The 12,555-nt window shown below is 45.0% G+C and overlaps 1 protein-coding gene across 2 annotated transcripts; it reads left to right on the forward strand.

Annotated features, from left to right (window-relative positions):
- Positions 1-4,969: 4,969 nt before the first annotated feature.
- Positions 4,970-12,061, forward strand: LOC308594353 (16 kDa beta-galactoside-binding lectin-like). 2 transcript variants are annotated; one of them, XM_081207477.1, is made up of 5 exons: positions 4,970-5,025; positions 7,263-7,316; positions 7,402-7,481; positions 9,530-9,701; positions 11,864-12,061. In XM_081207477.1, exons 1-5 carry the CDS (start codon positions 5,017-5,019, stop codon positions 12,017-12,019), a joined length of 471 nt encoding a protein of 156 aa, XP_081063603.1. In that variant the 5' UTR covers positions 4,970-5,016; the 3' UTR covers positions 12,020-12,061. The 2 variants fall into 2 exon arrangements, with proteins under 2 accessions (XP_081063603.1, XP_081063604.1); XM_081207478.1 differs by lacking the exon at positions 7,263-7,316 and having other exon boundaries at positions 4,977-5,025.
- Positions 12,062-12,555: the final 494 nt, after the last annotated feature.

Below are 12,555 nucleotides of genomic sequence, written 5' to 3' on the forward strand. Positions count from 1 at the left end.
AAGCCCTATATGGCCTCGGCCTAGTATACCTGAAGGAGCGTCTCCACCCCCATCGTTCTGCCCAGACACTGAGGTCCAGCGCTGAGGGCCTTCTGGTGGTTCCCTCATTGCGAGAAGCAAAGCTACAGGGAACCAGGCAGAGGGCCTTCTCGGTAGTGGCACCTGCCCTGTGGAACACCCTCCCATCAGCAGAGGGCCTTCTCGGTAGTGGCTCCCACCCTGTGGAACGCCCTCCCATCAGATGTCAAAAAGATAAACAACTACCTGACATTTAGAAGACATCTGAAGGCAGCTCTGTTCAGGGAAGTTTTTAATGTGTAGTATTTTAATGTATTTTTAATCTTTGTTGGAAGCTGCCCAGAGTGGCTGGGGAGACCCAGCAAGATGGGCGGGGTACAAATTAATAAAAAATAAATAAATAAACTACATGCCCATAGTGGGTGGAGTCAGGGTAAAAGTGGGCAGGGCAACAAATATAAATCTTGCCTTTGAACAGTATGGTGGTTTCTAGGTGCATTCACAGACCTCCCCCTGGTCTTCATCCCGACAACAAAGAGGCATTGTCAGAGTTCAGAGAGACAACTAGGTGTAAACTGTAGGGGTCTGTGCTTTAATACATTTATTAAATGAATTTCTAAACGTAATATAAAATATCTAAGCCAGGAACAAGAATATATAAAAATACCAGCGATAAAGCACAATACAGAATTCTTCCTTGCAGACCTAGTCATGAGGTTAATGTTGATTGCATGAACTATGCTAGCCAGATTATCCCTGTGCAAGTATGCTCACAATTGCCTCAGGAGGTAAAAGGTCTTATGGCTGCCCAACTAATTGTTTTGCATTCCTTTTTTGTATGTGCATCTTAGGTTTAGTTTTCCACAAGGCCATAAATCTAGGCTGCACCACTTCAGGCTGCAGGTAGCAATTACTTCAGGCTTCTTCGTCTGTTATTATTTTTCAAATCCCTCCCAGCCAAGAGACTTAACATGCCAGCAGGCAATGAGAGAGGCTCTAGCTTGGCCACCATTGCAACTTGTTGGTCTTCAATGCAGAGGGAATCTTTTGTATGCAGGTGAATTCTGTCATCTGACCAAGCTGAGGTGGTGCAGCCCAGACAGAAGTGGAAAATGTGGCTTTTATTCGCACTCTGCCAATGTGGGCAAAGCCCAGTTCCTTCCAACCTACTCCTGTTTCCTCTTTTTAGCACTCATTTCTACTTAACTCTCTGTTTAACTCACTCACTCACAACCCACCCAGGCAATGAGCAACCTTCAGATGGCTCTATTTTTAGGAAACCATCAGAATGTGCCTTTAATAGCACCTCTGGACTGTATGAGCTTTTCAGGCAGGGAGATTAGCAATTCTCACCTACCAATTGCTGCATGCAAAAGCTACTGTTAAAGGCACAGCTGCAGAATCGGAGTGCAAAATTTGGCAACTCCAAAATCTGCAACACCTGCTGCAACAGGTTTCCAATTGTTGATTGAAGATGTAAATCGCACTGATGCAAGACCAGCGGGTTTGCCTTTTTGCTACCTCTAGCATTGGACACCTGTAAAGGATTGTGTGCAACTAGGTTCTACTCAGAGAAGACCCATTGAAATTAATGGGCTTAAGTTAACCAAGTCTACTAATACCTTGGAGTAGGACTAAGGTTGGCTACAACTCCAAATTATTTCTCAAAAACAAAACAAACCCTGGTGATATTTTTATAGTCCTTGTGAAACTTTAGACCACAATATTTTTCTTAGTCAAGGAGACAGTTTGTGGATTGGTATACTTTTGTCATGTACAGAAGATTTTGTGGGACCACCTCAACCTCAAAATGTTTTGGTTGCTGTGTTTGCATGTGGTAACTAGAACTGTCACACAAACGGAAGCCGCCAAGAGTGGCTGGGGAAACCCAGCCAGATGGGCGTGGTATAAATAATAAAATTATTCTTAAATATAACTATTTGTTGTTGTTTAGTCGTTTAGTCATGTCCGACTCTTTGTGACCCCCTGGACCAGAGCACGCCAGGCACTCCTGTCTTCCACTGCCTCCCGCAGTTTGGTCAAACTCATGCTGGTAGCTTCGAGAACACTGTCCAACCATCTCATCCTCTGTCGTCCCCTTCTCCTTGTGCCCTCCATCTTTCCCAACATCAGGGTCTTTTCCAGGGAGTCTTCTCTTCTCATGAGTTGGCCTAAGTACTGGAGCCTCAGCTTCTGGATCTGTCCTTCCAGTGAGCACTCAGGGCTGATTTCCTTCAGAATGGAGAGGTTTGATCTTCTTGCAGTCCACGGGACTCTCAAGAGTCTCCTCCAGCACCAAAATTCAAAAGCATCAATTCTTCGGAGATCAGCCTTCTTTATAACTATTTAAAGGATGTAAAAACCTGACCTCATGTCTTGGAAAGGGTAGATGGGTTTTTATTTTCATAGAATCATAGAACTGTAGAGCTGGGTCATTTAGTCCACCCATTTAGTCCAGGAATATGCAGCTGCCCCATACAGGGATCGAACCTACAACCTTGGCGTTATCAGCAACACGCTCTAACAAACTGAACTATCCATTTTAATATTGTTTATTCTGTAATATGAGGTTTTTGGTTTTTTTAAAGAGACACTCTTTTTATTGCTTTGGAAATTGCAAGCTGGGTAGGTTAACGTTTAAATGTGAACTCGATCAAAATTCTCCCTAGTCACAAGATGCTTTGGGTGGAATTTAGCAGTCACTCTGACAAATGCACGATCTGCACAAACTTCACAGCTCATCAGATGAAAGGATCCCTTCTCTCCTTCTCCAGCACACTCTTTTGGGGGTCCTCCTGAATCTCACCAAGCCAATTTGGGTGGTGCCCCTGAAGGCAGTGGTGTAGAGTGGTTGGAGGCCACAGGGGCAACTGCCCCACGTGCAAAATGTCAACACGTGCAAAATTTCAAATTGGCTTGGAGCCAATTTGATTCCCTCCCTCCCTCTCTTTCTTTTTTCTTTTCCTTCTCCTCCTTCGATGAAGCTACATTTTAATATTTTAATGTTTCAATATTTTAATGCTGTATTTCAATTTTGTTTTTAAGTTGTAATCATTCAACTTGTTTTTATTATTGCTTGTAAGCCGCTCTGAGCCCGGCCTTGGCTGGGGAGGGCGGGGTATAAATAAAAATTATTATTATTATTATTATTGCCAATGCACAGCTATTGCAACCCTGCAGATATATAAAAGAGTGAAACTGTTTCCTGTTCCCACTCTGATCATCTGCTGCTTTGAGATTCCTTGGCCAGAGAGAGAACGTTCCCAGCTGTTTCCACTGATCAGGATTTGTGAAAACCAAGAAGGGTGGAGCAGCTACATTCCTCTTGCTTCGGGCTCATCACTCAAACAAGCACAAGTGTTCAAAAACCTTTTGAGTCCAAGGAAACCTCATTTTACCGTCTACATGGATGAAGCGGGGGACAGGTTGGGAAGACTGCAACTCTCATGGTTTCTCCCCCCACCGCAAAGTGATGAGAGCCCTCAGCTTTTGTGTTGACATATAGAAGTTTTTGCCTTACATCTAGCTCAGCAATGTCCACAGCTGCTCTCTAAGGTTTTGTGCCTCTCACTTCCCAGCCTCACCTAGAGTCAGCACCTTAAAGTGATTCTGAGCAAACTCTGCTCTGTGCTGAAGCCCACCCTACACCAGTTGATACCAAAGTGGTGCTCTCCAAATATTTTGGTCTGCAACTCCCTTCAGAAAGGATCCCTTCTCTCCTTCTCCAGCACACTCTTTTGGGGGTCCTCCTGAATCTCACCAAGCCAATTTGGGTGGTGCCCCTGAAGGCAGTGGCGTAGAGTGGTTGGAGGCCACAGGGGCAACTGCCCCACGTGCAAAATTTCAACACGTGCAAAATTTCAAATTGGCTTGGAGCCAATTTGATTCCCTCCCTCCCTCTCTTTCTTTTTTCTTTTCCTTCTCCTCCTGCGATGAAGCTACATTTTAATATTTTAATGTTTCAATATTTTAATGCTGTATTTCAATTTTGTTTTTAAGTTGTAATCATTCAACTTGTTTTTATTATTGCTTGTAAGCCGCTCTGAGCCCGGCCTTGGCTGGGGAGGGCGGGGTATAAATAAAAATTATTATTATTATTATTATTATTATTATTATTATTATTATTATTATTATTAATGACCTGGAAGCTGTATGCCGGCTCCCTTGGCCAGTAAAGCGAGATGAGTGCCGCAACCCCAGAGTCGGCTACGACTGGACCTAATGGTCAGGGGTCCCTTTACCTTTACCCCTCTGACATTTGCTGTGTCCACAGCTGAGGCTTCTCCAGATTTCAGAAGATGTGGGAAGGGACACTTCTGCATTGGCCTAGACTAGCAAGTTCTCAGTTCTATAGTATCAGCATCTGGTAGGAAGCCAGTGTGGTGTAGTGGTTAGAGCCATTCCAGACGACAACAGGCAAGACCTGGTTCAAATCCCCACTCGTCCACGAACCAATCACCTTATTCCACTGAAGACCATTTATTTCCTTGGCTCACGTGTTTGCTGACCTGTCTTTTTTGCTCTGCTGGCACCCAAAACCCAGATCAAAGTAAAAAATAGAATGGACAAGTGTTCCAGTGAGTGCCAGCCAGGAAGCTGCTGATAATCAATTGCATAAAGCCGACTTTGCCAACCTTGTGCTTTCCAGGTATTTTGGACTACAAATCCCATCAGCCCATCTAGCACAGGTGATGGGAGCTGTAGTCCGAAAAGCAAGAGGTTAGGGTGGGCCGGCAAAGCAAACTAGCTTCAGCTGTTTGAGAATATCATCAGTGCTCCCATTCATCTGATTTTTGCCAATCAACCCAGGTTTTCTCTGCCTTGCATTTCTGGGTATCTGAACAGACCACCCACTCACAGCAGACCCTTTTTGTCATGTGATGCTGTTCCTCCAGCTATTTAAAGCAGCTGGGGCTTGTTCTGCTAAAAGTGCAGAGCTGAGATTAGACAGAAGAAAAGGTTGCTTACTTGTTGGCCAGACTCCTGCCAGAGTGTCCCATGGATTGTGTGAGTTCCAGGTGCTCTCTGGCTGTTAGAATAGGAGACGGTTCGGAGGGAGGCTGCAGTATAAACTGCTGGGACTAAGCAGTTCTAGAAACCTGAAAGTGTTAATAGGTAGCTTGTTCTTGCAGGAGACGAGTAAGCTTGTTTCCTAGATGACAAGGGTTGCTTGTGCTTTTGTATCTTGTTTCTAGTTCCTTGCTAAATATTGTTGGTGCTTTGTCAGGGTGTGTGTGTGTCCTGTTAATGCAGTACAGTGGTACCTCGGGTTAAGTACTTAATTCGTTCCAGAGGTCCGTTCTTAAGCTGAAACTGTTCTTAACCTGAAGACCACTTTAGCTAACGGGGCCTCCTGCTGCTGCCGCGCCGCCAGAGCACGATTTCTGTTCTTATCCTGAAGCAAAGTTCTTAACCTGAGGTACTATTTCTGGGTTAGCGGCGTATGTAACCTGAAACATATGTAACCCAAGGTACCACTGTACCATCAATACACACAAAGCTTTCTGGAGCTTAAAAAAAGACTGGTCTCTGTCCCTAGCAGCTTACAGTCCAAAAATCTGCCCATGGGAAAGGCAAGTACGGTGTAATTTAATGGGAAGTGGGTGGATAAATGTGGTTTTGTATTATAAGAAAAACTAATCCCTTTCACATATGGGGTATTCCGGAGCCCATATGGAGTCCTTGAGTGGGTTCCCTATCGGTAGGAGAAAATAACAGAGGCCAACCAGAGAATATTGAGAAGCAAAGCAGCTAGTAAGCCTGATCTTTATTAAAGGGACTGTCGCAACAGGGTCCCCACTCATTACACGCAGGAGGGAGGAGAACCCTGAACAATGGTGCACAAGCCCTTATATAGACTTCTGAAATTGCCCACCCTGTAGTCCAAGACCACCACCCCTAAAACATCCTACATACATCACAGAAGGAGGCAGTCTACAGCAGAAATCCTGCCTGCCAGGATACCTGATAATGGTCACTGATTGTTTTACCTGGGCAGCCTGGCCATTCTTTTGTGATGGTAAATACTTTAGTTCAGGCTTCTTCAACCTTGGCCCTCCAGATATTTTTGGCCTACAACTCCCATGATCCCTAGCTAGCAGGACCAGTGGGCAGGGATGATGGGAATTGTAGTCTCAAAACATCTGGAGGGCAGAGGTTGAGGAAGCCTGCTTTAGTTCCTGAATCCAGGTTGCAGGCTCGCCCTATTCAATACACAAATACGGCCTTAAGACAGGATTTGCAAGCAAAAAGACAATGGGAAGGCTTTCGCTATTTGCCTCCCTTACTGCAGAGGAATATTTGAGGAGAGTCAAAATGGCTTCAGGATTGCTCTATTTCAGACACATGGTTCATATATTTAGATATGTGTGCATTTATGAATATTCAATCTATATCGGAGACCTTAAAATTCTTATAACAGTGTGCTCAAAGGGGAATGGGTTTGAAGTAAGGACTTCACAGAAAATGTGGGTTTGGCAGAATGCATATTTGAGTGAATTGGTCCAATTGATCTGTGGTGTTATTTATTCACAGTAGTTTTACATTGCCCAGTGATGGAGTTCTTGGGACCAGCGCCATCTTTTTTAAATGAACAAGGAATAAAGGGGGGGGGCGGAAGGAGGAAAACTCTGGAGGTCCAGTGGAGTTCAGCCTTCTGACCCTAAGCAGCTAATAACTCCTGAAAAAAAAGTAGAAAAAAGTCAGTTCCTGAAAAACTTTCCTACCCCTGCTCTAACAAATGAGATGAGTACTTTTCCGAGCACAATTCAAAGTGTTGGTGCTGACCTTTAAAGCCCTAAACGGCCTCGGTCCTGTATACCTGAAGGAGCGTCTCCACCCCCATCGTTCTGCCCGGACACTGAGGTCCAGCACCGAGGGCCTTCTGGTGGTTCCTTCATTGCTAGAAGTGAGGTTACAGGGAACCAGGCAGAGGGCCTTCTCGGTAGTGGCGCCCACCCTGTGGAACGCCCTCCCATCAGATGTCAAAGAGATAAACAACTACCTGACATTCAGAAGACATCTGAAGGCAGCCTTGTTCAGGGAAGTTTTTAATATTTAACGCTGTACTGTTTTTAACACTTGATTGGGAGCTGCCCAGAGTGGCTGGGGAAACTCAGCCAGATGGGCGGGGTATAAATTATACATTATTATTATTATTATTATTATTATTATTATTATTATTATGCATGCGCTTCTTGTTTATGGACTCATAGCCAGCTGCTTCCTTTTCTTCTGTATTGTAGGCTTTGTGTCCTAACCTTGATGCATGGGATGAGCCTTGCTCCAGCCCAAAGACTGTAAGAGCACCAATTCCCCTTCCTCCGCTGAATCCCAACGTGTCACCGCTGCAGCTCAATTTGTGTCTGATTTCTCTTTCTGCAGAAATTGACTGCCACTGAATTTGAACTTGAGCGAGGAGACACCATTCAAGTGAAAGGGATGATCTTGCCAGGTGCCAAAGAGTATGTTGTTCTTGTGTTCTTATTTCCCTCCCCGCCAATTTTTATTTATCGTTTTCATTTTTACACTTGAAACAATAACAACGCCTCACTTTTAAAAAAGAAAAACAAACCACAATTAATATCCACTCCACTTCCACCCCTTCCATTCTTCGTTTTGCACATTCTAATTTCCCCCTACATCTTATTCTTTCTCAACTTTATATCTCAATATTTCTTACTGCTGAATTTATTTTGTTACTGTTAACTTTTTGATAGGTTTTCAATACATTTCCAAATAATCTATAAAACATTTCCAGTCTTCTTTGAATACTCCCTGCCCCTGTTCCCTTGTTCTATTTGTCAGTCCTGCCATTTCTATATATTCTATGAATAGAATAATTTGATCTATTCATCTGCATCTGCCCTTAGGGTGAAAGGTGGGTAAGGAATAAAGAACCAGCAGCATGTGTCTCTATCCTGTCATTCTTGTGTTTGGGTGTGTTTTTCCACGAACTATCTTGGATCCAAATTCAGAAACAGAATGACCTAGCTTGAGGTTGAATCCTGACAAGACAGAAGTACTGTTTTGGGGGGACAAGAGGCGGGCGTGTGTGGAGGACTCCCTGGTCCTGAATGGGGTAACTGTGCCCCTGAAGGACCAGGTGCGCAGCCTGGGAGTCATTCTGGACTCACAGCTGAGCTGTCCATGGAGGCGCAGGTCAGTTCTCTGTCCAGGGCAGATGTTTATCAGCTCCACCTGGTACGCAGGCTGAGACCCTGTCTGCCCGTGGACTGACTCGCTAGAGTGGTGCATGCTCTATTATCTCTTGCTTGGACAATGCGCTCTATGTGGGGCTACTTTTGAAGGTGACCCAGAAACTACAACTAATCTAGAATGCGGCAGCTAGACTGGTGACTGGGAGCGGCCACCGAGACCATATAACACTGGTCTTGAAAGACCTACACTGGCTCCCAGTACGTTTCCGAGCACAATTCAAAGTGTTGGTGCTGACCTTTAAAGCCCTAAATGGCCTTGGTGCAGTATATCTGAAGGAGCGTCTCCACCCCCATCGTTCTGCCCGGACACTGAGGTCCAGCGCCGAGGGCCTTCTGGCGGCTCCCTCCCTGCGAGAAGCCAAGTTACAGGGAACCAGGCAGAGGGCCTTCTCGGTAGTGGCACCCGGCTGTGGAACGCCCTCCCATCAGATGTCAAAGAGAAAAACAACTACCAGACTTTTAGAAGACAGCCCTATTTAGGGAAGCTTTTAATGTTTAATAGGTTATTGTATTTTAGTGTTTTGTTGGAAGCCGCCCAGAGTGGCTGGGGAAATCCAGCCAGATGGGCGGGGTATAAATAATAAATTATTATTATTATTTCTAGCTGCATTTTAAGCCTGAGAAGAGTATTCCCAGAGCACTGACTAACTTTCAAAGCAGTGGATCCCTTTCGGAGGCCATCTTCCAACATGGGTGTAGTCAGGATTTGTGTTTGGGGGGCAGGAGCCCCCCACCTGTCATCATCCTCTGTCTGGCTCTGTCTAGAAGATTTGGAATGAAATGTCTCAACAACCATTGTTTTAAGTTACTTTCTTTTGACCCCAAGTGTTCAGAAAAACCTGTCAAAATCTTTCTACCATTTCTACCATTTCTACTGTTTGCTACCGTATTTTTCTCTCTATAAGACGCACCAGACCACAAGACGCACCTAGTTTTTGGAGGAGGAAAACAAGAAAAAAAATATTCTGAATCTCAGAAGCCAAAACAGCAAGAGGGATTGCTGCGCAGTTAAAGCACACATATTTCCCCTTACTTTTTAGGAGAGAAAAAGTGAGTCTTATAGAACAAAAAATACGGTAAGTTAGCTATGCCACTGCCCCCTGAGGCAGTTTGTTCCAGCTCTTGCTGTTTCTAAATGTATGATGTGAATGTGGCCCTTCAGTCCCAAGTTTGAATTGCAGAGATGGAAGGGGCCTTAGAGTCATCTAGTCCAATCCCTGCAATGCAGTCACCAGTAACACTTTCACCCTGAGTTCACGTTTTCCCTCCCTGCATTGGTCATCCTCTTAAAGGTTTTCCGTCAATCTGGGCGAAGACTGTGACAATCTCATCCTTCAATTCAACCCGCGCTTTGACAACCAGAATGACACGAGCTCCATTATCTGCATGTCCAAAAAACATGGGGTGTGGGGAAAAGAAGAGAGGATAACCGACTTCCCTTTTAAGAAAGGTGGCAAATTTAAGGTGAGCACTTAGCTGTATATCATAGAATCTTAGAATTGGAAGGGGTCCTAGGGTCATCTAGTCCAACAATTCAGGAATCTCAGCCAAAGCAGCCATGGCAGATGGCCACCCAACCTCTGCATAAGAACCTCCAAGGAAGTAGAGTCCACAACCTTCTGAGGGCATCTGTTACATTGCTGAACAGCTCTTAGCCTCCAGAGCAGGAGAACACAAGCTTGCTCCATCCTCTACACAACAACCCTTTTGATATTTGAAGATGACTATCCTATCTCCTGTTGACTTTGTCCATGGAGTTTTCTTGGCAGGGATACTGCAGTGGCTTGCCGGTTCCTGCTCCAGGTGGATCACGTTTGGTCAAAACTCTCCACTATGACCTGTCCATCTTGGGTGGCCCTGCACAGCATAGCTCATAGCTTCTTGGAGTTATTCAAGCCCCTTCACCATGGCCAGGCAGTGATCCCATGGACTGCAAGAAGACCAAACCTATCCATTCTGAAGGAAATCAGCCCTGAGTGCTCACTGGAAGCTGAGGCTCCAATACTTTGGCCACCTCAGGAGAAGAGAAGACTCCCTGGAAAAGACCCTGATGTTGGGAAAGATGGAGGGCACAAGGAGAAGGGGATGACAGAGGACGAGATGGTTGGACAGTGTTTTCAAAGCTACTAACATGAATTTGACCAAACTGCGGGAGGCAGTGGAAGACAGGAGTGCCTGGCGTGCTCTGGTCCATGGGGTCATGAAGAGTCGGACACGACTAAACAACAACAACAACAACATCCTATCTCCTCTCACTCTCCTCTTTCCCATGCTAAACATGCCCAGCTCCTTCAACCATTCCTCATAAGGCTTGGTTTCCAGACCCTTGATCCATCTTGGTTGCCCCCCTCTGCACACATTCCAGCTTGTCAACATCCTTCTTAAATTGTGGCACTCGGAACTGGACTAGATCAGCAATATCAAAGGGTGTGTGTGAAAGGAGCAGGCAGGTGTGTGGCTTCTGCAGGGGGTGGTCTCTGTGGAGGGAGTGTTTTGGGGGTGCTGAACCTGCAACCGTCCAGATGAAATTGCGCTCCCAACTCCCATCAGCCCCAGCTAACATGACCGGTAGTCAGACACAATGGGACCAATAGTCCAGCAACATCTGGGGAACTCCAGGTTCCCCTGTGAACGGGGGGAGACTTCCTTGTAACATAGCAGGGTTCCGTTTATGTGTGCAGAACAACGGTTGGGGGTCTGGCATGTGTGAGCAGTACTTGTATGGGATTTTAAAACTGTGTGTTAAAAACCAACCCATCGTTGCCTATGGAAATCTAGCTTGTAAGTGGGCCTGTCTAATCTCTGTTGGGAGGGACTTTCTCAGAATTTGGGTCCCTAATATCTAATCCGTAGCTTTAGATACCACCTTGCCAACAAAGGTCCGTATAGTTAAAGTCATGGTTTTCCCAGTAGTGATGTATGGAAGTGAGAGCTGGACCATAAAGAAGGCTGATTGCCAAAGAATTTATGCTTTTGAATTATGGTGCTGGAAAGACTCTTGAGAGTCCCATGGACTGCAAGAAGATCAAACCTCTCCATTCTGAAGGAAATCAGCCCTGAGTGCTCACTGGAAGGACAGATCCTGAAGCTGAGGCTCCAATACTTTGGCCACCTCATGAGAGGAGAAGACTCCCTGGAAAAGACCCTGATGTTGGGAAAGATGGAGGGCACAAGGAGAAGGGGACGACAGAGGTTGAGATGGTTGGACAGTGTTCTCGAAGCTACCAGCATGAGTTTGACCAAACTGCGGGAGGCAGTGGAAGACAGGAGTGCCTGGCGTGCTCTGGTCCATGGGGTCACGAAGAGTCGGACACGACTAAACGACTAAACAACAACAAGCTTCTGGTGCAAACAAGCAATGCATCACTAGCAGAAATTCAACCCATACCAACAGGTTAACCTGGATTAATAGCCTTTATTTAACTCTCTGTAGATAAGAGTAAAATGGGAGTGCAAGGCAATTCTGATGTGCCCTAGACTGCCACACTTGGGGTCAGAACAGCCTGGGGTGCCCTTGCAGGAACCATTCCTTTAAAAGCTTTCAAATGCTGCCTGGGACATGTGTTTTGTTTTTAAAGTGTGTGGTGTCCCCCGCTGGTCATGATTATTCCTTTTATTTCTTGTAGCTTTCCTTCATTCTTTACACTTATGAGATCAAGGTGCAGCTGGCAGACGGCCATGACATCTTCTTCCCCAACAGGCTGGGCCTGGAGACCATCAAGTACGTTGCGGTGGAAGGAGACGTCAGGATCAAAGCCCTCAGATTTCTCAGATTATCCTAGTCCCAAGTCACTGTTGTCTTGTTACATGTCTGAATAAACACAGCTTGTGCTCTTCAATACATGTCATTTCACATGGTTTTATTTTGTAAGAGGAAGGAAGGGGGCAATTTTCAGGCCAGGAGCTGCTGCCATTATTATTATTATTATTATTATTATTATTATTATTATTATTATTATTATTTACTCTGCCCATCTGACTGGGTTTCCCAAGCCCCTGCAGGTGGCTTCCAGCACATATGAAAACATAATAAAATACCAAACATTTAAAATATTAAGAGTTTTCAACATATGATACAATAAGAACCCAACTAGCGTAAAAAACAACGGAAAATTAAGGATAAAGGAGCAAAAGAGGAAAGAAAGAAAGAAAAGAGAGAAATAAATTAATATAATAAAACACAAAGAGACGATAGAGAAGAAGAAGAAGAGGCGGAGTTTGGACTTGATATCCTGCTTTATCACTACCCAAAGGAGTCTCAAAGCGGCTAGAGAGAGATATAGAATCTCCTATCACACTTGTTTCTTAATTTTCAATC

This window comes from Podarcis bocagei (genome assembly GCF_964188305.1).
Source record: "Podarcis bocagei genome assembly, chromosome: 9".
NCBI lineage: Eukaryota > Metazoa > Chordata > Lepidosauria > Squamata > Lacertidae > Podarcis > Podarcis bocagei.